We start from the raw sequence: 25,099 nt of genomic DNA, 5'->3' as shown, positions 1-25,099 counted from the left end.
AAGATATCGAGCGCACAAAGATATTTAAAATTGAGAACCTTAAGGACATTAAAAAAATAATATGTGTTAAAATTACTCAACCGGTACATAAAGTTTCATTTGAATATATGACACCCAAATAAAATACTACCAATGTAAATGTAAAACAACTGGTTTCTCCAGATGCTCCATTACTGCTCTAATGTCATTTGATTCGAGGAACTGTACGACAAAAAAAATCAACTGAGTGTTCTAGTCGTCACACAAACGCCAGGAAGGAAAAAAAAAGATGAAAGCCACGTCCCTTTGGCACACACATTCGGCCCCAATAAAAAAGCAGGCGCGCCAAAACAACGGGCTGAAAAGTGTCGGGGCGTGATTAGGTTGGGCGGCTGCACTTATCTGAGTGTGGCGACGAGAGCAGGCGTGCACTGTGAGATAGAGTTGGAAAAAGGCAAAGTAGCGGCGCGTTAGACATAGGATGATATGGAGGGAGCAGCAGCAGCAGCAGCAGCAGCCGCGTACTTCCGGTAGTCACTCGCTTGCCACACACACCATCCGGCGCAAGCAGCATTCTCACGCTCATCTGCATAGACGGCGACGATGCTCAGCTACACTGCATCACGCATCAATATTCAGCGAGAGGCCGGAAAACGTTTGCCGAGGGAGAAAGAGGCCGTTTTGCATATACGCGCTCGCCCCCCCCCCCCTCCCCAACGCGTATATGTACCACGTATTAAAGCACGTATTAAACGCGAGACTGTACCTTGATTCTTGGCGGGCGCGAGAGAGGGAGAGAGCATCATGCTGGGCCATTTCTCTTCTTTTGGCTTAATCGCGAGAGCCACTGACACATTTGCTCTTGACTCCACTTCGGCTGCTGCGCGCTGTGCGCTTTTTTACTCTTATTTTTTTCCGCCGCGGCGACTCGACTCTTTTTTCTTCACGTTTTATTAGTGGCCTGCTCGCGCTGTAAAAAGGCAGCTGTGGAGAGCACACGCTTCGTTGGCCGTAGGACTTGGCTGCTCTCTGTGGCCACTTGATTAAACCGAGTGTTTGACTAGTGGAAAAGGGTTTCGACTTTGACCTAGCTTATTTGAATAGCCGCCTTGTAGTAAGTAGAAAAAAAAACGGCTTCCTAATGCATTGTTTAAATCGTTACGGGGGTTAGTCAGCTCTTTGACGAAGCATCAGAAAGTCCTTACGCGACTGAACGTTCCGATCGTTTATAAGAAACAAGTTCAGCGATGACACGTTTACGAAAAAAAAGAACAGGCGTCAGGTGTCGAGGTATATTTTTCATAGGTAAGGCAAACATATTCCAAATGAAATCCCATATGACGCTCCGTGTATTGTTCGCTCGACAAAAGCACTATTCTCACGGGATTTTTTTTTCATTCGAAGAGCGAGAGAAAAAAGAGCCTTTGATCGAGGAAAAATGAGGCTGCAGCGTGGAATTATGAACTTCCTGCATGGTACTGCTGAATGTCAATGCCAGTGAAAAAGAATGTGTAATGATGCGAGGATGAAGTTGTAAGCCGCAGATATGAGCAGTAGTTGATCGGAAGCACATCGGCGGGCCATTAAAAAGAATCGAGAAGAAAATGATACGCGGTGCATGCAGTTGAAAGACATACGAGCAGCGTGCGCGTGCACATGGCAAGAGCAGGAGAGGAGAGCAAGCAGGCGAGCGGCCGGTGAATCGTGCAATTTAAATAATTCCGAGAATGACCCTGACCCCGGTTAGGCCACAGGGTGACCCGGGCGCTGAGTTCTCTCTCTGCTCGCGGCAGCCGCGGTGATTACAATCACAATAGCCAGCGTCGGCTTTTACGGGGGTAAAACAGGTAGCTACGAGTACAAATGTACGTAGAGGGACCCGCATACATTATTGCCATCGTCTCTGCCTCTCTTTCTCTTTCGCCAACTCTCTCTCTCTCTCTCTCTCTCTCTCTCTCTCTCTTGTATTCATTCTCTCTGGCTCAGCGTTTGCATCTTTGCCGCCAGCAGACTGTGGCGACGGCGCGGCGTGCCGCGACCGAAAACAACGGGTGGTCAGCGGAGCGGCAATGTTGTACACGTCTGATTAAACAATTTCGATGGCGGCGACTCCGACAGGTCCGCCCGATAAAATGCCGATCGTGGCGCGCGCCCAGGCCTAATTAAGACCGAAACCGCCGGTTCATTGTTAGAACGATACGCGCGTGTCAGCCACAGATATACTTACATATTAATTCAGATATCATCGAGGGAGATCGCGGAGTTGAACAGTGCCAATTGCTACTCGACGAAAAAAAAATCCGAGCAGAGACAATTTGAGCAATAAGCTGTCGATAAAGAGAGAGAGAGAGTGAGAGTGGGAAGCGGGATCAAAGAACGCCAGCGGCTGAAATGTACACAATAAGTCAACGTACTTCTAGAGAGCGCTAGCACAAGTCTTTTATCAGAGAAGAGAAAGAGGGACTTGCCAACCACTTGTTTACCTTCCTCTGAAGCTAAAGCTAAGACGCGCATGTGCGAAGATAAGGAGTTGCTGCTGCTGCTTGCTGAGTGCCACCGCCGACTTTTATATCGCCGTCGTTCAATTCAAGAAGCCTCTATACACACACAACTCTCCCTCTCATGGTTTATACGGCTTGCTTTGGGAACGTCATCGCTGGAATTGAGTTTAATCTCTCTCTCTCTCTCTCTCTCTCTCTCTCTCTCTCTCTTGTTCTCTCCGCTCTCGATTGTAAGTACGATCGAGAGGCCGGTGAACGAGCTGCTGCTGCTGCTGCTGCTGCTGCTGCTGCTGCTGCTGTAGATAATAAATAAAAAGGCTTCGCACAGCGTGCCCACTGCCAAAGATCGTCAGTCTCCATTATTTTTACCTGATTATCAAACTCACTGCATCCGATTATAATTCTTAGCCAATAGAGTAAACACCGAGCATGTTCTCACGATAGAAAAACCCATCTCACGTCGATACGTAGAGGTATTCCAATGATCCCGAAAATTAGCATAAGGCGAGCTGTCGCGGTGCCGCTGTTACTGCAGCATGGGAAACGGGTGCGCGTTCCTCTTTTTCCCGAATGCCCCGCATGCAAATGCAGCTGTGCATAGAAGGGTACGCGTCGACGGAAAGCCAGGCGAATCCAAAATCATTTTCTATACGGCTGCCGATGACGCGATGTCCCCATAGCATGCGGTCGATGTCGATGCAAAGTAGATAGATCCCCGTAGAAAATTCATATTCCTCGTGTGTCGTGAGGACGACTGATATCGCACGCTGAGCTATACCCAAGAAGATAAAAAGCAAACTAACGCGCGTGTGTGCATGAGAGACTCCATCCATGGTCGATTTTTAAGACGTCTTGATCGTTCGGCGATGCAAAGAGACCAAACAAAGTAGTATGGGTACATGTATGTAGAAGCGAACCAGCGACAGAGAGCGAGTAAAGACAGGAAGGCATAAAGGGGAAAATCGATCGGCAGACCGATTATGATATAGGGCGCACGCGCTTGCTACCCGGTGAGCCTGTGTACGCGCATAGGTGTGCTGTCGAGAGAAAGGGGTCCGAGTGAGAGAGAGAGAGAGAGAGAACGTGCGGCGCGCGTATGCAGATGAGAGAGTCACCCGTAGCGGATGTTAGCGGGCACTGCAGTTAGCAGTGCGGGAAACAATGGACCGTGCCATTATGTCCGTCGAATCCAAAAGCCCGCGCACACACACTGAGGCCTCTCTCTCTCTCTCTCTCTCTCTCCCTCGCCACGTCTATTATAGTAGCCGGCTACATTGTGTATCCGGCCTACCGCGAGAGAACGAGCGAGCAAGCGAGCCAGATGAGGAGGGCGAGTTGAAAAAAAGGGAAAAAAGAAACAACAGAGCTAAAATAAAAGACGAAGAAAAACAAGGAGGTTGCGGCCATTGTTGGGACACCTAATTATTCGCTAATCTTCCGCATGGAAGTGATCAGGCTTGAGGCTCGTCCATCTTCGTTCGAGCTTGGCTGTTCTGTTTTTTTGCGGCGGGCGCTTTGAAAAAGTATTAAGACGCCAACGTCCGCGGGCGGCCCTGACCCAAACACACACAAACATGAGTTCGTGCAGTGGGAGGCGCGACATGCAACAAACTCTCTTTCTTCTCCTTTCTCTCTCTCTCTCTCTCTCTATCTCTCCGGGCCGCCAGGGACAATGAGCGCCTTAAATGAGCATGTGCGTCGCTGCGCCGCCGCCGCTACGCCAATGAGTAAGAATGAGCTAGGGTGAGAGAGAAAGAGAGAGAGAGAGAGAACTGGACTCTCGCTGCGATTGGGTAATAAAGCGAGAAAGGCACGTGCCGGCACTTGATGTCACGTCAGAAGATGATTAAGCTTCGTACGCGCAGCCAAAGATATGCAAATTAGCCGCTCTATTTCTCTCTCTCTCCGGCTTTTGTGTCTCCAACGTGCGAGTATAAATAATGAGCCGAAGCCGCCGCAAAGCTTCCTCGCTTTTTCGACCCTCCTTGAGCGCGATCGTGGCTGCCTGTCGTTGATTTCTTAATAGAATGCTGCCAGGTAATTAACGCCGTCACGCCGATCGAGACCGAGAGCCTGCCGGCTCTCTTCTTTCTCTTTCTCTCTCTCTCTCATTCACTCTTTCGGTCCCCTTGTACTCTTATTAAGTAATTATTAATGACACGCGATCCAGTGTGCGGACGAGTGGCGCTCGTTATATCCCACCACCAGCATCCTCACTGCTGACGCCGCTGTCGCTAGTGGCTCCCATTAAAAAGTTAATGCCTCATCGGATTATATGACTCACCTCGGGATCGTGGCTCGACGGCCGCTTGAACTCGTACAGCTTGACCAGCTTGTTGTAAAGATTCACTCGCTCGTACATACCGTGAAACGGATTTTTTGTGCTGAAAAAGTCCAGGTCCACGTCCAAGATGTAAGGCATGTCCTTTTCCGGCAAAAATTTACGCAGCGTGCTGGCTATTGATCCAAAGTCGTCTTTCTGTAAGTACGTTATTTTTAAATTTATCAGATTTCTCTCTCCATTTTTTATGAAAGTAACTTGGTTTACTATTTCGACATACACAAGTTTAATCGTTACGTTACATTAGAAATTTGTCAATCGACTTGGCAGATTTTTAAGGAAACACTCGGTTCGCCTTTCATCATCATTCATATATTGATAAAAGTGCATCTGAGAAAAAATAATTTTGAAATATTGCTATTTGTGACTTAATACAGGACGTATCTGGTTTCTCCGTTTGTGGCACGTGTCGTATTGGCAATTAATCAGAAAGCCATTAGAATGGACCAATCGAATTGTTGCTCGCAAAATACAATAATAACTATGATAATTGTAGGTTGATGCGATTTTACATGTGTCTAACGTGGATCCAACGAAAAATAAAAAAAAATAAAAGCAAAGCTATGAAGTGTATTATACGTGCCGGCATTTGATTATCGGCGGAACACAAGCATTTATTATTTAACACGCGAGCGTGAACTCCCGCTGGATTATATATTACGCAGTAAAGTTATTTCAGCGAGCAAAGGGAGCCGCCAAAAGAAAAGAAGAAAGGAGGAGGCAAGTTGAAAGTAATAATGCGCGCGTCCGCTCTGTCTCTCTCTCTCTCTCTCTCTCGCTCGCTTGCCAAAGACACAATATATAATGATATGAAAGTGAGGATGGAAATATGCTAGCGGACGTAGCAAATAAAACTATGCATAAAAGACGAGGGTGCAGGCAAGAAAAAGAGCTTTCAAGCGCGAGATATTACTTTTGTCTTTTGGCAGATGCACGCAGACACAGAACAAATCTGCGTGTGCACGCGCGCGTTTTAACCCCCCCCCCCCTCCCATTGCCCTCTCTCTCTCACTCCTCGTTTGTGCGCCAAGTATAAAAAAGAGAAAAGTGAAAAGCCTACAAAAGATGCTGTATGGCATTCTGTCTCTGTACCTGTGACGCCTTTCTACTAGACGCGCGTGTTTAATGTATCCAACGAACCAATGGTAAGCGACGTAAAACAATCGAGCGTGCGAGAGTACTTTTTTTTGTTCATCGTCCTCCTCACAAACACACGTAATAACGAGCGTGAAAACTATTAAGCGACTCGCTCGCTCCTCGCGCGGCACTCTCAAAAGAAGACATTTTTTTGCTGTCTCCGTACACCCGTGTCACAGGCGTGATTAACGAAGAATACATTTTTTTTATTCTTTGAAAATTTAGTAATATTTCGAGGGATAAACGAAGTAACGACATTATTTTTTGTTGTATATTTTAGACAGGCGCGCAGTTTTTTTTTTCAAGCAAAAAGCATTTTTCAGCTTGTTAAAATAAATCAATCTACTTGCTTTATAGAAGTTTATTAATTTCACGCAGACACATGCGACAATCTTTTATTTTAGTGTAACTAGAGATGACTGTCGGCAGTAATACGCATCCACAGCATCTTTATTTAACTTTTTACACATACCTATCTTCGTGCTCATTGTATTCAAAATGATAATTCAATTTATAATTCAAATACTTCGCGCTTATCATACTCTTTTCAATTGCGAGTGATTTCAGTATTACTATTTTTCAATTTCAAAAAAGTTCATGCAATGCTCCGTAATCACGGAATAGTGTTGTAATATAACCGTTTCGTATCTATTTAATAGTTACTACGGGGATAACGTCTCATACTTGTTATCTATTTCTTAGTTATAATGATTGACTGAATATTGTAAAACACATTAAAAGAATTTCACGATTCTGCTAGAAATTTCGACATTTCCTACTGTAATTTAACTTGGACGGATGAACAAGTAAATTGTACGTGGTCAAAGAAATAAGTCACGTATAAGATATAGTCATATCTGTATGATTGAGTGTCTGGCGTTTTTAAAGTATATTTTATTACGATGCATAAACTACTTGCAGAAACTCGATAGATTAGAAGAGTATGAAAAGTGGCGGAAGGCATCGATTACACTGGATAGATCATGATTAAGTTGTGTGCAGCTCTATATGGCTCTATATGCTAATGAAATAGCATTGTCTTTGCAAATCGAGAGAGACAAAAGCTCATTGTGCCTTGTACGCAGCGTGAAATATATTCGCGCATGTATCGCGCGTCGATAATTATAACGTTCGATAGTGCCGATCAATATTTGTATACTGCACTTGATGAAAAGTATTGCCAACCACACAAAAACCATTTTTTTTTTGCACGTGCCACACGCATACTAGATTTTGATTTATTCAAATAGGTTTACGTATGATTCAGCAGTTATTGTGTTAGCTCTATGAAAGAGTCGCGTACCCGCGGTGCATAGATAATTTGCAGGTAAGATTGGAACCAATATTGTACGTGAAATGACTTTGCATACTGGTGAACAAAGAATTTCGCGAAAAAAAGAAATATGAAAAAAAAATCGAGGGATTTAAAAAATGTTCATTTCAATCGAAGCCTATAACTTTTTTTCATAAAGCGATGTATCGATTTTAGTAATGAAAAAGCAATGATGAAAAATGTAAGCCGAGAACGGGAGCACGGGATAGAATCAAGGCGTCTAAAATGGGAAATGAAGCCGGCCGGACTAACAAAAATCGAAAACGAGCGCGCGACACACGGCGTTAACAGAGCTCTCGACAGCCGAATGTCCTCGTAATTGAATCGCGAGTGAGCGAACGACGGAGGGCGGCTCGCCGGATTAGTGGACGACTCGCGCGCGCGCGCGCGCGAGAGAGAGAGAGAGAGAGAGAGAGAGAGAGAGACAACGAAAACCCGATAATAGCAAATTGATTTAGAAGTAGCACACGGGGCTTCGGGATTACGAACAAATAATTTCAAAGTCGACGCTCGATTACGCGTCTGTTGTATGTGTATTTTGTCTGTCGAGCGTGCCAATGCACGTATAGCTGGCATTCATGCATATGAATATCCTGTAGCGGCGGCGCGCGAGCTCCCACTAAAGTGTTTTGTGCATAACTTTGTTCCCCGCGCTCGATGTTTTTCCGACTTGATTATTCGTTTTTTTTATCGCTATCACCTAGCCGTAAGCTGTAAAGCGTAGCCCACGCAGTTTATCGTCGCATGCTTTCGCCAAATCTAAAACGATCTTTGATCGAAAAACAGAAACAAAAACGGAAAAAGAAATCTGTCAATTTTTTTATCGTTATTTGCATCGGGCTTGCAGCGAAGTTTGACACCACGCTGGATATTCAAATTTACTTGATAGTTTCGACACAGTCGAATCTTTTGTGTTTATCGCGCAATCTGCATACATGCCCGGGTGCAAACAATGCAGCTAACAATTAGCTTCGTAGAAATAAAGTGCAAGAGAAAAGGTGTACGCTGAGGGTCGAGTGAGGGGGGGGGGGGCAGTTTCACATACGTAGCGCGTGGCACGTCATCATAATTAAAAGTGTCGCGCGGGTATTGTCGGCGGTCACGCAGCTAAATGAAAATACGGCAAAAGCGCGGCTATACACACATAGGCGCACTCGTTGCAGCAGATGCGTCGCATCAATCGGCGCATTGTTTGACGCTCTGCGGGGAAGTAGCTCTCTCTCTCTCTCTCTCTCTCTCTCTCTCGCTCGCTCTCGGCTGCAACACGTGGCGTATATTAATTAAAACAATGCATCGACGTGAGACGACTATCGAACTCGAATCTCGCAGATGTTGTCTCGAGCGCGTGCTCTGCACTTTGTGTGTGCTTAGCTTTCCAATTGTAATCGACCAGCCAGCTCGTTCCGTGATTGCCGGCGCATTGTGCAGTTGCAACTTTTTTTTTCCATTCCAAGAGCGAGCTTTCAAATAATCGTCACCACAAAAGGCTTGTCTCATCTGCGATTATCCGTACATTATATCATGCTAGCACAAAAGCTTTTAATTTGCAGTGCAACTACGTGACATATAATGGTTATGATTATTGATAGTCGCGATAGACGTTGACGATCCCGTATGGGCATGTATGAAACTTTATTTCGCACCGAAGTCTGAGTAGAAGTATTTGTAAGAAATCCGTTTGAATTTGGCTGGAGTAAGAGTGCCGACACTAAACCTGGTACACCTATACGGCGGCACATGCGAGAAATGGAGGTTTGCCGGCGATGCAATGGACGTGCGCGCAAAGCTGATACGGGTACATTTGACGTGGACTGCAACGAGTGGGCATCGGATCGACGAAGAAAGGCTCGGAGACGAGCGCGGACGCAGCGTAGCAGAGGGTCGTGACCGAGCGCCAAGTGCCACACAGAGTGCGCAAGGCTGCAGTGCAATTGGTAGGACGAGCTGCAAGTGCGCTCGGCGATGGGTACGAACGTATAGGTGGCAGTCAGGCAGGCGGGCAGGCAGGCGGGCAGGCGGGCAGGCGGGCAGGGCCCCTCGCGAGTCATGTACGTACATATATCAGTATGCAAGTTCGGCGTAGGCGCATCCGGTCTGCGAGAGAGCGAGCGAACGCGCTCTCGCAAGCTCGAGCGCTTGGCAACTCATGTTGCATTATGTATCCCACTCGCGGTGCGGCACTCTTGCGTGGCCTGTCAATGTCACGCCAGAGTCCAGTGTCTGCCTCGTCACGCCGCTCTCCGATGATAAGAATAGAATAATAGAATTCTCTTTCTGGCGGTCGCTCGCAGGCGGCGAAAAATCTCAATTTCCGCCCGTGTCAACCGATTCTAGGCGATTCTCGGCAGACGCGCACCTCTACTGGCTGCAATTAGTTTGACTGGCGCGCGGCGGCGAGCCTTTATCAACACGCGCGAGAGAGCCGCGCGCCACGCTCTTGCGCAACGGCAATCTCTGATTTTCGCTTTTTCGCGCCGCGACTCAAGGTAATGACGATCGCGCAGATTGACGTCTGCAGACAGCCGAGCGAGCGAGAACTATTTCTACGAATTTTGAAATCATGGCGGCACTTGCGCCACGACATCATTCGTCTGCTAAACGTGTGCGGCACGCAACTATTCGCGCTGCTTGTGCTCTGTGCACCGAAGACAAGAAGAAAAAATATACGGCGACAGCGCAAGGACAGCGATCGAGCGGATAAACAATGTTATTTGAACGTCAGGGCAGGGAGAGAGCTGGCTGAGGCTGCGCGCCGCTAACTGCGCGAAATTGCCACAATTGGAGTGAAATTTCACAACGACTCCCGTTGCTGCTGCAGTTTCGCAGAAGAATTCGAGAGGGACAGAATAAAAGAGAGAGAGAGAGAGAGAGAGAGAGAGAGAGAGAGAGAGAGAGAGAGAGAGAGAGATACACTGCGAGCTTTCTAACTCTCTTGCCTCGTGGATATCAATTCAACTCGAGAGCCTAACGTTCGACCATAATTCGCCAAGTGGATATCGCGATGGCGCTTCTTCTGCTTTTGTGCAGCCGCATACTGTATGCCGACCAAAAAATGCGAGGACAAACAAAAATCAAACGAAAACTTTACAAAAGCCACGAAGAGCTTTTTTAACCGAGCCTTACCGCCAATTACGAGCGATTTAAATGAGTCACTCGCCGAGTTAAAAATAATCGAGCACTATTGCCAGCAATTAATGTCAATGCATAATCGAATAAAGCCCCTTTCAACGGTTTGCACTTTGACAGCTTATTGTTCTTTTTTTTAGTTCCGTATAAATAGTATCGCTGTACTCTGGAAAGTAATAGATTTAATTGATTGAATCACAAAATAAAAGGTACTTTTTCGACTCCCAGAATTGCAATTTTTTTCAAGCCTACACCTTCCGGACAAGTTTTTTTGTCGTTGAGGTCATTAACAAAGGAAAAGTATCCGAGAACAATGGAAAGTTTTACTATATATTTTCGACCGTTATAAAAAAAAACTGTATACTAAGATTGAGGCGAAAAACACAATATTCAAATGCTTATTATGCAGCTTCTAAGAAATCCGGATGAGAGTATAAATGAGTAACTTGACGGCACATGTAAAGATTTTTAAACAGACAATAGTTGCATTAAGAAAGGTAGTCCGATAAAAAGCTATAAGCAAACTATTTGTTACTGAAAACGTTTCTTTTTATTTGTATTCAAACAAATTAGTCAAGCTCAATTGTTTTTAATGTAGGTTTTATCGTAAAACCAAAGGCCTTATCGTATTTTACGTGAAAAAATACACAAAAAACATTTATCATGAGTTTTGAAAATAACGTTCGGTTGCCCTTGGTTTTAAATAATTTAAAGCAATAAGTATCTGCATTGCTAGCCGTCTGGACCGACTGGCACAAGATGTTATTTAATTTTTGAGTATGTTAAGAGAATATTATTGTCAGAGATGTATCGCATATTTACGATGCACTTGTGGCGTGAAATTCTAAACAAGAAGAAAACTTGTACAGATTCCGCATGAGATTGAAAGAAGATTTGACAATTCCTCGAACCCAGAAAGTGCACGTTACTTTGTGATTTAGTCCAATACTCGATCGTGATTGCGAGTTTTCGTCTGTCTCCCACTAATTCAGTTGTTGTTATCCAAACTCCGTTTGAATGATTTATGGCGGTCTCTTCTCTTTGATGAAGAAATGAAACCGTTGATCAATCTTATATGCTTTTGAAAGGCAATAATTGCGAAGGTAGATAAAGTACTTGGAAAGGAAAAGATTTGCACCTACACACTCGCACAAAGGCGATGTTACGAGGTACAGTAGACTGCAGTGGATAATTTTTGTAAGGAATTCTTTTGAAAGTAATGTTACGCAAAGACTGAAATTATACAAGTGGGAAGGCAGGCAGCAAAAAAAGCGAACAATTTGTCGGGCAAATATATATAAGCATACGAGATTTATTTTCGCACTGGCGGCGCGGCAGGCAGGCAGACAGGCAGGCAGGCAGGCGGACAGGCAGCGCGGCTCTTTTTCTCTCAGTGCACTTGCGCCGGAAGTACGTTTAAGGGTCGAGAGATGGTTCATCCGCTCGTGCATCTCTCGCTCGGTCGTTCGCGGTCCGTCGACCTTGAGGCGGCGACAGAGTTGCGGTAGCGCGCATCGAGTTCCCTTGAAATAAATTAATAAAGATAAGGTTTCGCCGTCGCGCCAAGAGGCTACGGAGCATCGTAGCAGAGAGCTGGCGCGCATACCATAATTGTAGGACAATTACCGGCGCGCTCTCCCGTATATTAGTTGCATGCGAAAAAGATTCGCGCGCGCGGGCCTATTGTTTGCCTTTTTTTGCGCCGCGTAGCGCCGCATTTTTCTAGCCTCCCAAGCCCACATTACGCTGCAGCTTTTACACCCCTCCAACTCTCGTCCAATAGTAGCCGCGATAGCGCTCGGCCGCCACGACCGAGCGCAAGCATTTTTGCCTTGTATCGTCAGCGCTGTTATTGTTGAGGAGCCTACGCGCTCAACTTGTTCGCGCCGAAACAATGCACTCGTCGACGAGATCTCTCTCACGAATGACTGCATCGGCGAGAATGCAGATCATCGGCGTCGGGCTCCCCCCAATGTCGAACGTTTTTCCAAACTTAACGATTCGCGGTCGATCGATCGCACCAGTGATTCGGCCGAACGAACAACGATCATTTAGGATACCGCTTTTAGTAACGACAAAGGAGGCAGAAGCGAGCGCGTAAAGACGACGCGGGGCTCGGGTGAGAGCTTAACGAAAGCTCGACGCGTGGGCAGCTGGTCAGACGAGGCAACGTTGTCCGCGCAGCATAATTAGCCAAGGCGCTATTAATTAGCTCGACTGCTACATCTTTGTCCTTCGCTCAGCGGGGGCACCGTAAGCGCCAGCGCTATCTCCGAGCCAACCACAGCCTCTCGCTCAGGCACTTAACAATGTCGCATTACCGCATTATCTCGTCGCGATAATTGTTTAGTCAACGCGGGGCCCTCAAGAGCGCGCGAGCGCGCGCGTGCACTAGTTGAGTCGTTACCGGAGAGAGGCTCATTAGTCATTCGAACGAATAGCGGCACGCTGCGCTATACATTCCCCGCGGCAGTGCCACGAGCACCAGCACCAGTAGCAGCCGCCGCGAAAAATCGCTCTCGTCCCTCGTGTTTACCAGTCGTTCGCTACATAGACACACGAGTGCGCTGCGAGTCGTTGGTTTTTGCATCGCCAGGCGTGACTTGCGTGCCTCCTCCCGAATCGCAGCCAAGGAGAAAGGTGGAGCGGTGGAGCAGCGGAGCAGGATTGGAAATTTTAATTGCCCTCGATATCTGCGTTGAGTAACGCGAATGCGATGCCGATAAAAGTCTTACGGGCGCGCAGCACGAGATTCGCTCGTTTGTAAGCTTTAGGCGTAGCGGCGCAGCTCAGCCATACTGGATGAACGCTGCTTGCGTCGGGGGTGCCGCGGAAGAGAAAGAACGAACGAACGAACGAACGAACGAACGAACGAACGAACGAACGAACGAACGAACGAACGAACGAACGAACAAACAAATAAACAAACAAAGTCTTTGGTCGCTCCACTCGGTTAATTTGTGCTTCATGCATACTACTCATGGAAAGTTTGTTGCCGGGGCGCACGAATAATGGGGCGGCGCCAGATAAGCGGGGCCCAATGCAAGCCTGTGAGAAGATCGCTCGGCTTTCGCAGCACGTAAAAATAGATTTAATTGTGCTTTATCTGCAGCGCGCGCCACGCTCGCTAATTCTAAAAATAGAGCTGCGCCGCGCGCTCGCACTGCAACTGCGAGATCGCGTTAATTCGCATTAATTCACACTCCTCGGTGTGGCGCCGATAAGGCACGCGTAGCCAAGGATAGGCGCGTCATAATTAGAAGAGCGCGCGAACGTAGATCGAGCTCGATATTGAAACATCAGGCGCATTAGCCGCAGTGACGCAAGCTCGATCTTTCATAAATATACTTGCCGCGCTTGAGTTATCATGTATAAAAACATGCGCATTTCCAGTTGCGACTGTCGGCGCGCACGGCTCTTTGCGCGGGCATGCGCCACTCGCGCGGATGCATAAGTGATTTTGCCGGCTCATCCGGCCGATACGAAGAGCGGCGGGCAAGACGCGGAGGGGGAGGAGCAAGGCCAACGTACGAAGGAGGAAAACCCAAGCGCTCGCAGCTCCGGAGTGGCTTGCGGCTGAACAATAGGCCTCTTTGACGACGCCACGGCGTCTTTCGTCCAGTGCTTTTTCTCCGGGGGCTGCCGCCGCCGCTGCTGCTGCTGCTGCAAGATGAAGCTGCGATAACGCGCATATAAGCTGTATCTACATTGACTTTGGATAGCCACTGCTTTATCCCGTGCCGCGCGTGCTGCACATACGCAGCGCCTGCAGAGGGTCGCTTTAACAAGTGTTTTCCATTTGTCGCGGCTCCTCCTCTCTCGCTTTCTCCCGCTGCTTTGCTTGCAATTTCTTCGGCTTCGTGCCGACACGCGTAGCACATAGTCCTTCCTCTCTACTCGACTTGGCGGCACTCGCTCGCTAACTGCGTTTCTTTCACTCTCCGCTCAAAGACCGAGAGAGCGGGAGCAGATGCATTGTGCCGTAATACACGCTTGTAACGATCAGCACGAGTTCGGGGAATCTCGATGCACATGTACATGTGGGAAAATGCACAGTCAAGTTTTTGCACAAACCACGTGTAACTCGCAAGTTTTACAATGTCTCGTGTTGGATATCCAAGAAGAAACGTGTTCAATCTGCTTTTCAACAGAGTAAATGATTTGAGGCGAGGAATGTTTTAATAATCGATCCAGTCGATTGGATAATCTGCGCGGCTAATTGTACAATACTGGTAGGCATGTATCGAGAGTAGCGCATGCAAATAAATAGAGGATATAAAGCAGCAGCGTCAGGGGATATAGGGAGGAGTTGGAGAGCTGCTCGCACTGGCTGCACAGCGGTTTATTGAACGGCCGATTCCGATCTCTAAAGAGTTAATTGATTCGGAGGCGCATATATACACTGCCACGCTCTACATCTCGGATAATGCCCCCTCCTGTCCAAGATTCCCCAAACTAATTAGCCCGCCAGCTATTTCTGGCTTTCTCCCTCTCTCCCTCTCTCCCTCTCTCTCTCTCTCTCTCTCTCTCTCTCTCTCTCTCTCTCTCTCTCTCTCTCTCGATATAGACGGCCAGCTCGTATGCTGCCTCTGCTCGCACACTCAACGATCGCATAATGCCCCTTATGTTTTTGCCTCCTCTCGACTCTCTCCTCACTCGTTTTTCGATCGCGCTTTTAATTGTAGGGAACGAGCTCATTGAGACTTTCGCACATAATTATTCAGCGCAGCGACTTAAATGTGTATGCATGCGCGCGAGCGAGCGAAAACTTTACGACGTGTATAATAATATCGAGTGATGCGGCCGAAGCGATAAGCGTCGCTGCACGATAGATTTGCCCGTGCGCTCGGGTGCGGCCTTGAAAAATCGGCCGAGGCGCGCCGCCAGTTTTTCCACGCGTGGCTTTTTCGCGGCGGCATTGGAATCGACATTCGGTTCGGAAGCGGCAAGCAGCCAGCAGCGAGATCTTCGCTATAGCCAAAGCTGCATAGTTACATAGCTGCGAGGGGGAGAGTTGCAAGCTACATGCGTGGCTCGCGTGTGCAGCCGAGATCCGCAGTTCGGGCTAAATTACGATTCCCTTCCGAGATAAGCCACTGGCGGCGGCTCTCGACTCGACTCGACTCCGTGCGCCGAGCGAGAGCGCCGAGCTCTCATCGTGCACGAATCGAGTCGCAGCCTCGAAGCTTGTTGCTGCCGCTCGCAGAGACAGACGGATGCGCAAAAAGAAAGAGCCCGAGAAACATCGCTCGGTGCAGGGCGGAGGACTCGGAGGATGAAAATTACAGCGAGATTGGCAGCGCTGCTACTGCACGCGGGAGGTGGGCAGAAATAGAGGATCGCGCGAGAGACAGGTAGCGAGAGCGCGCGAGCGCAACACATCGTAATGGAATCGCGATGGGCCGCCGCGAGGAGGAGCCTGTTCGTGCGCCGCCAATCGACGGCCGAAAGCCAAGTACCCTTATAACCGATCGCGGGATCTCCGGGGAGATTCGCCACCGGAATAAAAACTCGTACCCGCGAGACACGCGCCGGCTAATTTTCTTGCCTTTTCGTTTCTACGAGAAATCCAGACGGCCTTATCCACGATCTTTCTTCTGCGATGCTCGAGTGCATATAGGCAGCGATTATATAAATCGTCGATAGGCATCGTTGCTACGCGAGTCAAAGGATAGCCGTGCGGCTGCACGAGTCGCACTAGGCCGAAGATGCGCGATTGTTCGCTGAAAATCAAGCGGCGAGGCTCGTTGCCAATCGTCCTCGTCATTTGCATGTGCGCGGCTTCGTTGTGCCTAGTTATGCGCGGCTAGCGCTGTCGCGCTTGATTGTCTAACGTACGGAGTATCGCGGTTGTTCGTTCTGCTACGCCGCTGTACACAGCGCGTACGTACACACGGCTGCTGAACAATGAGGCGACGCCGGCAGTCGACGAGCCTGGGAGCGGTCGCTCGAGCGAGAGTACTTTACGAAAGAAAAGAATCGGACAAGGGAGCCCGAGAGATGTACAAGCGCGAGAATCGGCTTCCCTCGAACAAATTAGCCTCCTTTTCAGGAAATTACTTTGCCTATTTTACATTGTTCTGTTATGCCGCGTCGACTCAAGGTCCTGCTAGACTTCTCGCGTAATCGTCTCGAAAGTAGTGTGCGAACGTCCTTTCCCTGCCGCTTCTCGTCGCTTCGTTCCTTTGAATTCGCGCGGCTGCGCTCGCCGCGCAAAACTGCCGGAATCGAGCGGGCCTGCACAGAGCGCCAGCGGCGCGCAGCGAGCGCAACTTTCTCTTTCAGAAATCTCGAGCGGGTCGAGCGGGTCGAGCGGGTCGAGCGGGTCGAGCGGGTGTAAAAACATATCGAGTCGCGAGGCCGCTCACACACGGCGGTCATTAGCAAAGTGCCGACATTAGCGCGAGCGCCGAGCAGCTTGTGGCGTATAAACACTGTTTTGCGCCGGAAAAACGACGCGCGGCCTGTGTAACGGTATCGCACAGGGCCAATGCCGCGAGCACGCGAAGCGCTATTTAATTAAGTATAATAGCGGCGCGTTCTTAACAAGCGCCGCGCCGCGTTAGGCTTTCTCGCTCTTCATTGTTCCTCCTCGTGCGTCTCGAGCTCGCGCTCTTCTTTAATGATCTACTCACGCCGGCCTGAGCCTCTATATCGGCAAATAGCCACTCGTGATCGCGCTAACGATATCGCGGCGAGCCCATCTTTATCGCGACTCAATTAACCGATTCCGACGAGTACGTGTCCGATCCGTTTTTCAGCTAGCGTGATGTTACTGCTGATCGTGTATTATTAAAGCGCGGAGCGCGCGATCGAGCGCAGCCGCAGTCCCGACCATAACTCTATGTACGACAATGGTCAATGGGCTACCTTTCGATTTATAAGCAGTACGTCGCGAGAGCGCCGTCGGCTGTAACTGTATATTATACAGTTTTATTTGGCACGGCTCGACTCCTCGAGAATGGCGATCGGCAAGTCTGGGCAAAGTTTGCAAGTTTGCCAGCTTTTCTTAAGTATGGGACTGTGTCGGTTGGCATTCGTTACAACAATTGCAATAAACTGATGCTTAGCATAAATTCTAATCGCTGAGTTATGCCATTTGGGCGGACAATACGAAATTATTTGACAGCTCGGCGGAGCATTAAATAAATAAGGATGGAAACGCTGACGTAGAGGGCATAACAGGCGATAATGGGCAGAAAGCGAGGAGCTGCTACGGCGTGGCACGGTAAAGGGATTATACGGCAAATTCATTAGGTAAGTGTCGAAATAGGCATATCCATTCTAATAAAACGTCAAATGATTATTGGGCTGAGCGGCGAGGTTGCGCTGGCGGGAAGTCGGCCGCGAAAAATGAAAGTGCAAGCCAGCAGGGAATAAGAGAAACGCGAGAGAAGATGAAACAGCGGGCAGGCAGGCAGGCAGGCAGGCAGGCGGGTAGGCAGGCGGGCAGGCGGGCGAGCAGCCAGCCAGCCAGCCAGCCAGCAAGAGATGAGGAAGAGAGCTGTGGGAGAGGAGAAAAGGTGGACTTGCGCTCGCGCGAGCCGGCAGACTTACGGGGCAGCGCTGTGTAATTGCTATTTATGTCTCATTGCAGTCTTCGGTGTGCGCCGCCACGACAAAGCGAGCCGCGAGAGAGCGAGCGCGCGGCCACCGCTCACCGTTTAAAGCCTTTTCAAAGAAGCAAAGCGGCTCTCTCGCACGCGCGTACGCTCGCCAGAGCCAGCGAGAGCCTTAGGTGGAAAACAACTGCTTTAAATTATTTATTATACAATACTAAAAGTCTGCCTCGGCCATTACACAAAACATAAGTCTTTCAAGGACGTGCGAGCAAATTGAACTGCTCCCTACCCGCCGCCGTGTCGCTGCTTGGACAATACACATTATTATCGTATCCTTTTATTCCCTGCCTCTTTTTTTCCACTTTCAGCTGCCGCGCGGAGCCAGCCAAGCTTTTTACTCTCTCGCTGCTGCTGCTGCCGCTGCTGCTGCTGCTGCCGTTGTTTTATTATTTTCTTTCTTTTTTCTTGCAAAAAGATCAATTTACTCGCGCGAGCCCCATGACTGACGTGACTCCGGGCCGCACGAGCATTTATATATACAAGTATATACGTATGCGCACGAGGAGGCACTTGTCCTTCTCGCGGACCGCTCTCTGCCTCCTGTACATTGGAAAAACGCCGTTGAAAAGTTACGCACGCGCGCCTAGTAATAATCTTGTTTCGACATTATTTTATCCCTCTCGCGGACTTTGCTCGATAACCTGTCGGCTCGCGAGCGCTAAGCTTTTAAATACATGATTGAGTTGTAATTTTGCAATTCGTTAATTACGATGTTGTATTATTGAAGGCTTAGCAAAATAGAGCAGGTCACTTATGCAAGCCACGAGAGCTGCCGCTCGCACTATCTCGCTAGGCTAATTTTCCTAATTGGAATTATATAGTTGCGCGGCAGTTAGCCTGATTTTTCTACATAAAACTTTAACTGCATCATATTCTTGGCAGAAACAGCAACAGAGTCTACATTGCTTTTCTTTTGTCTCCTTGTCAGACTGCGCCGTCGATTGAATAGTTATGGTTTCTGCAAACAAGCAACCTAGACAAACAAAACCAACTTTTATTTTACGGCTTGATTCATTTACGTCGAACGAGATCTACAGATTACTATCTTGAAAAGGTGTAAGCAGCCAAGCGCAAGAGTCAGAAGAAACGACAAGCATGGCAGTCGAGAGTAAAAAGAATAACGCCGTTAAAGTCTTTAAATACAAGTTGAAAATCGCTTCACGCTATGCGATCGTCAATTTTAATCATAATTTCATTATAAAGTTGCCAAGCGGCACATGACGACCGAGAGGCAAGCTCGAAAAGAAGAGAGAGGCAGAGCAAAGACGCCGAGCGAAGTATGCAAGAGTAACGAAGACACAACTTTGTCGACGACGACGAGGATGGAACTCGACATCTTCTCGTGCTTCGTTCTCTCGGCGAGGCAAACTTTCGCTGCACGAGGCAACGCTTAGAGGAAAATTCAATCGACGCTGAATTTAATAAGGGCGTCACGATCGGATTTTTATTAGCGGTGTGTCCTTATTTATCGATAGAATTAAGAAGCGCTCTAGCCACGCTTCCGGCTGTTTTGCCGCTGCTTGCCTTTCGCCACTCGGCATTTGCTCTTTTCTCTCTTTTCTCTCTTTTCTCTCTTTTCTCTCTTTTCTTGTTCTCTCATTTCATTCGCTCAGCCAATACAGATTTATTACGCGAGCGGAAAAAATCGGAGAGCCAAGCATTCAATAGCCATTTGAAATAATCGTCTTGGGGGTGAAAGCTTGATTAGGCAATAAAGCGATATAGTTGTAAAGCTGATAAGTCACGAGGCGTTGGTAAGCAGACAAAGATAAATTAAATAAAACTTGAGGACAATCGGTTGACGATGCGAAGGGCGAAGATCGATAAAATGCGTTAATTGCGCTGACAAATCTGCCGTTTCCAGGGAAATATCTCAACTCGGCCGAAGAAAGAGAAACAAGGGACAGAGGGACAATAAACAGAGGAGTCGGTGCTATCTCGGTCCCTCGGGCGGTTAGCTTATCTATCTGCAGCAGAAGCAGAAGCAGCAGCAGCAGCAGAGGCAGCAGCGAGCAAAAGATCGCGCGGGCCCAGGGGAGCAGGGGAGCAGGGGAGCGGCGTAGCTCGCGCAGCAGCGCGATAAATTATCGGCGCGGGCAGAATAAAAGCAAGCCAAACGGAAGCCGTTCTCCGTAAAGGGACTTGTTTAAAGGACGAATCAAAGTGGGCATCTCGGCCGCGGGCCGCCGCCGCCGCCGCCGCCGCCGCCGCCGCCGCTCGACTGACGACAACGCCTCTCGTTATCCGTCGCGAGCTCTCTCGAGCGATCGATCGCGACCAAAATAAGAAGCCGCTGACCGAGACGCGCACGACAGACACCGATCTGTATCGGCCACCAACAATCAAGCAGCCTCTACGCGTTGTGTATCCGCAATTATCGACTTGTACTCCTCGCCTACGCCCCTTCACCTCGCGCCCGTCCCGCGACTCTCGTTCTATTCCATAATCCCAATGCGCTCGCGCTGCTCTTTTTTTTTTTCTCTCCGAAGTTGTCCGTGTCGCCGCGCAAGTAGCGTGAGAACCTGGCGCTGCGAGCAAGCAGAGGCAAATTATGCAAATAACATATGATGATTACGATGCTTCGGGAAAAAAAGCTCCGTGCAAACTGACGTGGGAAAGTGGATAGATTGCGGCCGTGCGGGGGAAAACACCGAGCGTTGCAAAATAATCAATGATCTCGGCAAATATATTAACAAGTTGGATAAGTTTTCGACCGATTACTGGGATTAGCGGCGCCGCGCGGCAGAGCTTCGAGGCGCATATAATGCACTCGGAGTCGGCTTCAATAGGCGCGAGTGCCAGCGAGCGAGCGAGCGAAAAAGCTGCAGGCCAGCCCTTGGTAAACACGGCACGCGCGTTACAAAATAACAGTAATGCATCTGTAGCGGCAGCGGAGAGGAAATTTCTTATACGGGCAGCGCCTGGCTACGTACGCGCGCAGTCACGAGCGCTCCGCGCGCGAATGCACATACACGCGGCGCACCGAGCGAAGGAGAGAGAGAGAGAGAAAAAATATGATGGCCTATATGCGTATACATTGGCAGGCAGGCGCACGCGTAGCAATTCTATTGAGAGTGCAAGCGCGATTGGTCAGCGCGCTCGCGCCAAGCGCCCGGCATAACAGAGACGTACGCGCGCCCGCTCGTGGATTACCATACAATGCTCGTGTTTATTAGAGACGGCGAGAAACACGCGGAGCGAGAGAGAGAGAGAGAAGACTCTTTCGCACTCCTCCACTTTGGCCTCGCGCTACACTTATAATGCGCGCGTCCGCGTATACCTGTCGGCGGCTGCGCTCAGCCGGCACACGTGTACATACGTATCCTTGCCTTTTTTACCCGGTGCGTATAAATTGAGCAGCTGCGTGCCGCTCGAACGGTATCGCAGCGGCGAAGAAAGAAAAGCGCTCCCCGGTCGCGAGCGACGTCCAGTTTTGGTAGCGCGCCTATCGGGCAGTCGACTGCCTAAGCTTTTTCTGCCACGAGCGACGCGATCCTTCCTCCATTCTCATTGCAGCCGGCGCACCGCGGCCAGCTAGCTCCACGTTTAATATTCTCCGCGAGAAAGCCCTGTCGCACGCTCCTTCGTGCCTGCATCCTTTTTCTCTCGCTTTCGTCGCCCATATCCTCGACCGTCATATCCTCGTTAATTCGATCATCATTGAGTCGTCATGTCGGACGGCTTCACTGTCATTAGGTCGCGTGGCCGCAGCTCCGAGCAATCGGAAAAGCTTTGCCGAGCGAATACTCAAAATAGCCGATCGCACCAATGGAACAGCTATATCGGTCGGCGCGCTCGTTCATTTGACATTCCCGCTAGACCGCAAAAAGAATCATAACGCAGCGCTGCCGGCCGAGAATGAGTTTCATTGCGGAATTCCTAAGGCGTCGGGCATTTCTCCTTAATTATCGCTCGACTTTCCGCGCGTTCGCTGCAGAGAGCCGGCGTTCTAATTTATGCATGCAACTGCATAAATACCCGGCGAGAATTCGCGGGACACGCGAAGCTGCCCCCCCGTTAAGAGTAAGAAACTGCCGTGGCCGGGTCCGAGGCTGGCTCGGCGAACGAAGGGCTGGCTGGTCGCGAAGTCGCGCGGAGCGCACGAGGTCACGTCCTCGCCGCGACGCGTCACCGGGAACTCGTATCGTCCTCGTCCGCGAGCCGATTGCCGTGATCGGTCGAAGAATGCTCGCAATTAGCGGCAAGCCCGAAATGGGATCCTTGTGCGACGAACAATGAGCAGGATCGGAGCGTTGCCGTGCGCGCCTGCTCCAAATAGCGCGAGGCCAATTAATTTGCGGATAAAAGGCAAAAGCAGGCAGGCACGATGTGATTATAGCAGAGCTAGATGGAGCTAGATGGAGCTAGATAGCGCTCGGGGCGACATGCCTTGTCTATGTCCGGCTGTCCAGAAAAGGCGACGTGCACGCACGCGAGAGAGCGGAATGTCGCGCGCCCATGAAATTAGTATCGGCGCACCAGCGGCACTTGCTATATCTACGTTGGCGCGGTCGATTTCTTCCACATTCTCCGCGCTCTCTCGCCTATCGCGCACAGCTGACACACGTGTGCATAATACACGCACAAGGACACGCGCGTTCGGCCGCTGCGGTTGCGCGCCCCATTTCCAAACCTGATCAGTCCGCCTCCTTGCTCTCCGTATTATGCATGCGCCATACCAGCGGCCAGTTATATCTGGAACAGCGCCGACGTATTATTGGCCAAGCGCGTTTCCAGCTTTTCTTTTCCTGCGCGGAGAAGTTACGAGCGGCGCTCGATCGCAATGGGCAAGACCGTTAGTCCAATCGGGATTCCGCTGCGAGTGCAGCTCGTCCGCGCAATTTGCGCCGCCGCGTGTCTCTCGCGTCATATCATCAACAAGCCCATTCGGCATTCCGAAGTGAGAAAGCTCTAGCGAGCGAGAGGAGGTCGCCTTGATGAGTTGGCGCTGCAGAAGAACGCCGCGCTGCCGATAAGAAATGGTCATTCCCACAGCGCGGATAGCGCGCACCGCGCGTGCGAATGGCCGATTCCTCCCCGCCGAGCTCCCGCTCTGCTCGCGAGCCGCGCAGCTTGTTTTTTCTGCCCTCGCCAACGAATGCTGCTGCAGCGCCTCGATATACGACCTTGCCGTCGTCGCGTCGGCTATTTTTGCGGCGGCCACTCGCGCAAAGACCATACGCATCCGAGGGCGAAGAAAAAGCACGCCGCGATTCTCGGACCGAGGGACAGCTATTGAACGCCCGGCATTATCTCACGCCGCCGCTGCGACTTTCTTGCACTCGGACGCTCGAGAAGAAAAGCGTCGGAGCACATTGTCGTGTCCTCCGTCTGCATGCGGCGGCGGCGGCGGCGGCTTTTCAGCAAACTTGCCTCCTAATGACCAAACTAAGTCCCGTCGACACAATCCCCAATTCCCGCTACGAGATACAAGCGAGCAAGCCGTTCGCTGGGCTTTTATCGGGCCAATCTGCCGATTGGCCTGGCTGCTTGTCCCCTCGGTATCTCGTTATTTTCGCGCGTGTTTAGCGAGCCAGCCAAAATAGCCCATTCTTCGTCCACCACGGCCTAGAGAGAATTGCGAGTGGCTCTTTGAGTCGCGCGGCTCGTCTCTATCAGAGCTGCTATCAGTCGCGCGGACCTGCAATTTCCGCGGGTCGAGTCACGTGCCGCTGCTGGCTGGCTGGCTGGCTCACACATACACACCGAGTCGGTATGCGGAAGAGAAAATGTCGATGATTATCGCCTTGGCGGAGCTTCGGGGACTTATAACGTAACGGCCCATCGTCAATTTTTGCGCTAAAGCCTCGCACTACTACCAACACCGCAACACCGGCAGCGTTATTTAAGGACGCTCCCGCGAGGTCGCGGCCCCATGCAGCTTGCGTGCCGTCGCGCACCCGCAGACGTGACATAGTTGCGAAAACGAGGTGCGGCACTGTGCTCACCTACATACATCTGTGTCTGCGCGCGACATTTCTATATATGCTTGGACACGGCCTCCATGACGACTCCTTCTTTCTTCTCCGCATGGGCTCTGATCGATGCTTTTCCAAATATCCAAAATGCCCGGTTTGCTTTACCGTTAGATCATAAATATCCAAAGCGCACTGCCGGCGCAAACTACCCTGTCCAGTGCGATGAGAATAGCGAGTGGAATAAAAAGTTCCGTTTTCTACCCGGCAAGTTTATTTATTTGCAGGCCCACGGGAGAGGGCGAGCGATAGAATAGTTTTAAAAGGCAATCAATCATCGTTAGAGTGCGGCTTTACAATTAATTACAAGAGGCGCGAGCGAGCACTCAGGAGAGAAAGGAGGCGTCGGCCGATCGTTAATGATCGAGCCTCTAGCGCGCCAAAGAGGAGATTCTGCCAAAGCTTTTTGCGCCGGATAGTAAAACTGAAGATTGCCGATTAACCTTTGCGTTTATAACTGCGATTGCGAATAAAAAACTCTCGCGGCCATTAAGGAAGTGTTTCTCGGTCCGCGCCAGGTGTTACCGCGGTCTAATTTTCCAAGGCAAGAAATCTGCTTCAACTCTTCCGTCGATTCGCTGTTCGCGCGGCTTATAGCCGGAATGATGTAAGCAAGGAACTCGTTTCGAAGAGAGCGAAGATCGGCCGGCCGAAAGGCTCGGGCGAGATTACAGGATGGCACAGCCAGTCTGACGGCGAAAGCGCGAGGGGCGCTAGATCTTTACTGGCGGCCGTCCAAATTCGCCGGCTGAGCGCGAACTCGAGGAAAAGTTACGTTTACCTACAGTTTCGAACCTATTTCCGTACGCGCGCTCTCCCTCTTTACTCGGCGGGTCGGCGACCCTCGCTCGCGCTGCCGCTTCTTCTGCCCTCCGCTCTCGCGCGCGGTGCAACGAATCCACGGGTGTATTATTTTCCAGGCCTAAAAATACGCCCGCAGTGTGCGGTGCGCACGCACGCGCCTTGTGTTTGTTTGCAGCGCACTTAAAAACTCCACGTGCACACAATGGCTTTTCGAAACAATCCTCTCTCTCTCTCTCTCTCTCTCTCTCTCTCTCTCGAAAAATCGCCTCGAAAAATCACCT

General features: G+C 49.8%; 1 protein-coding gene across 1 annotated transcript in view; it reads right to left on the bottom strand.

Moving 5' to 3' along the window:
• Positions 1 to 25,099, bottom strand: part of LOC131665220 (UPF0489 protein C5orf22 homolog) — a 349,516-nt gene that overhangs the window by 157,562 nt on the left and 166,855 nt on the right. Inside the window, exon 5 of the mRNA XM_058936965.1 lies at positions 4,765 to 4,959. Within this exon, the coding sequence (XP_058792948.1) occupies positions 4,765 to 4,959 (195 nt within the window). The remainder of the gene's footprint in view (positions 1 to 4,764; positions 4,960 to 25,099) is intronic.

This window comes from Phymastichus coffea, unplaced genomic scaffold (genome assembly GCF_024137745.1).
Source record: "Phymastichus coffea isolate CEN01 unplaced genomic scaffold, Cenicafe_Pcof_1.1 PCOF00048, whole genome shotgun sequence".
Lineage (NCBI taxonomy): Eukaryota > Metazoa > Arthropoda > Insecta > Hymenoptera > Eulophidae > Phymastichus > Phymastichus coffea.
The sequence above is the reverse complement of the archived record's forward strand: the minus strand, read 5'-3'. Positions and strand labels throughout refer to the sequence as shown.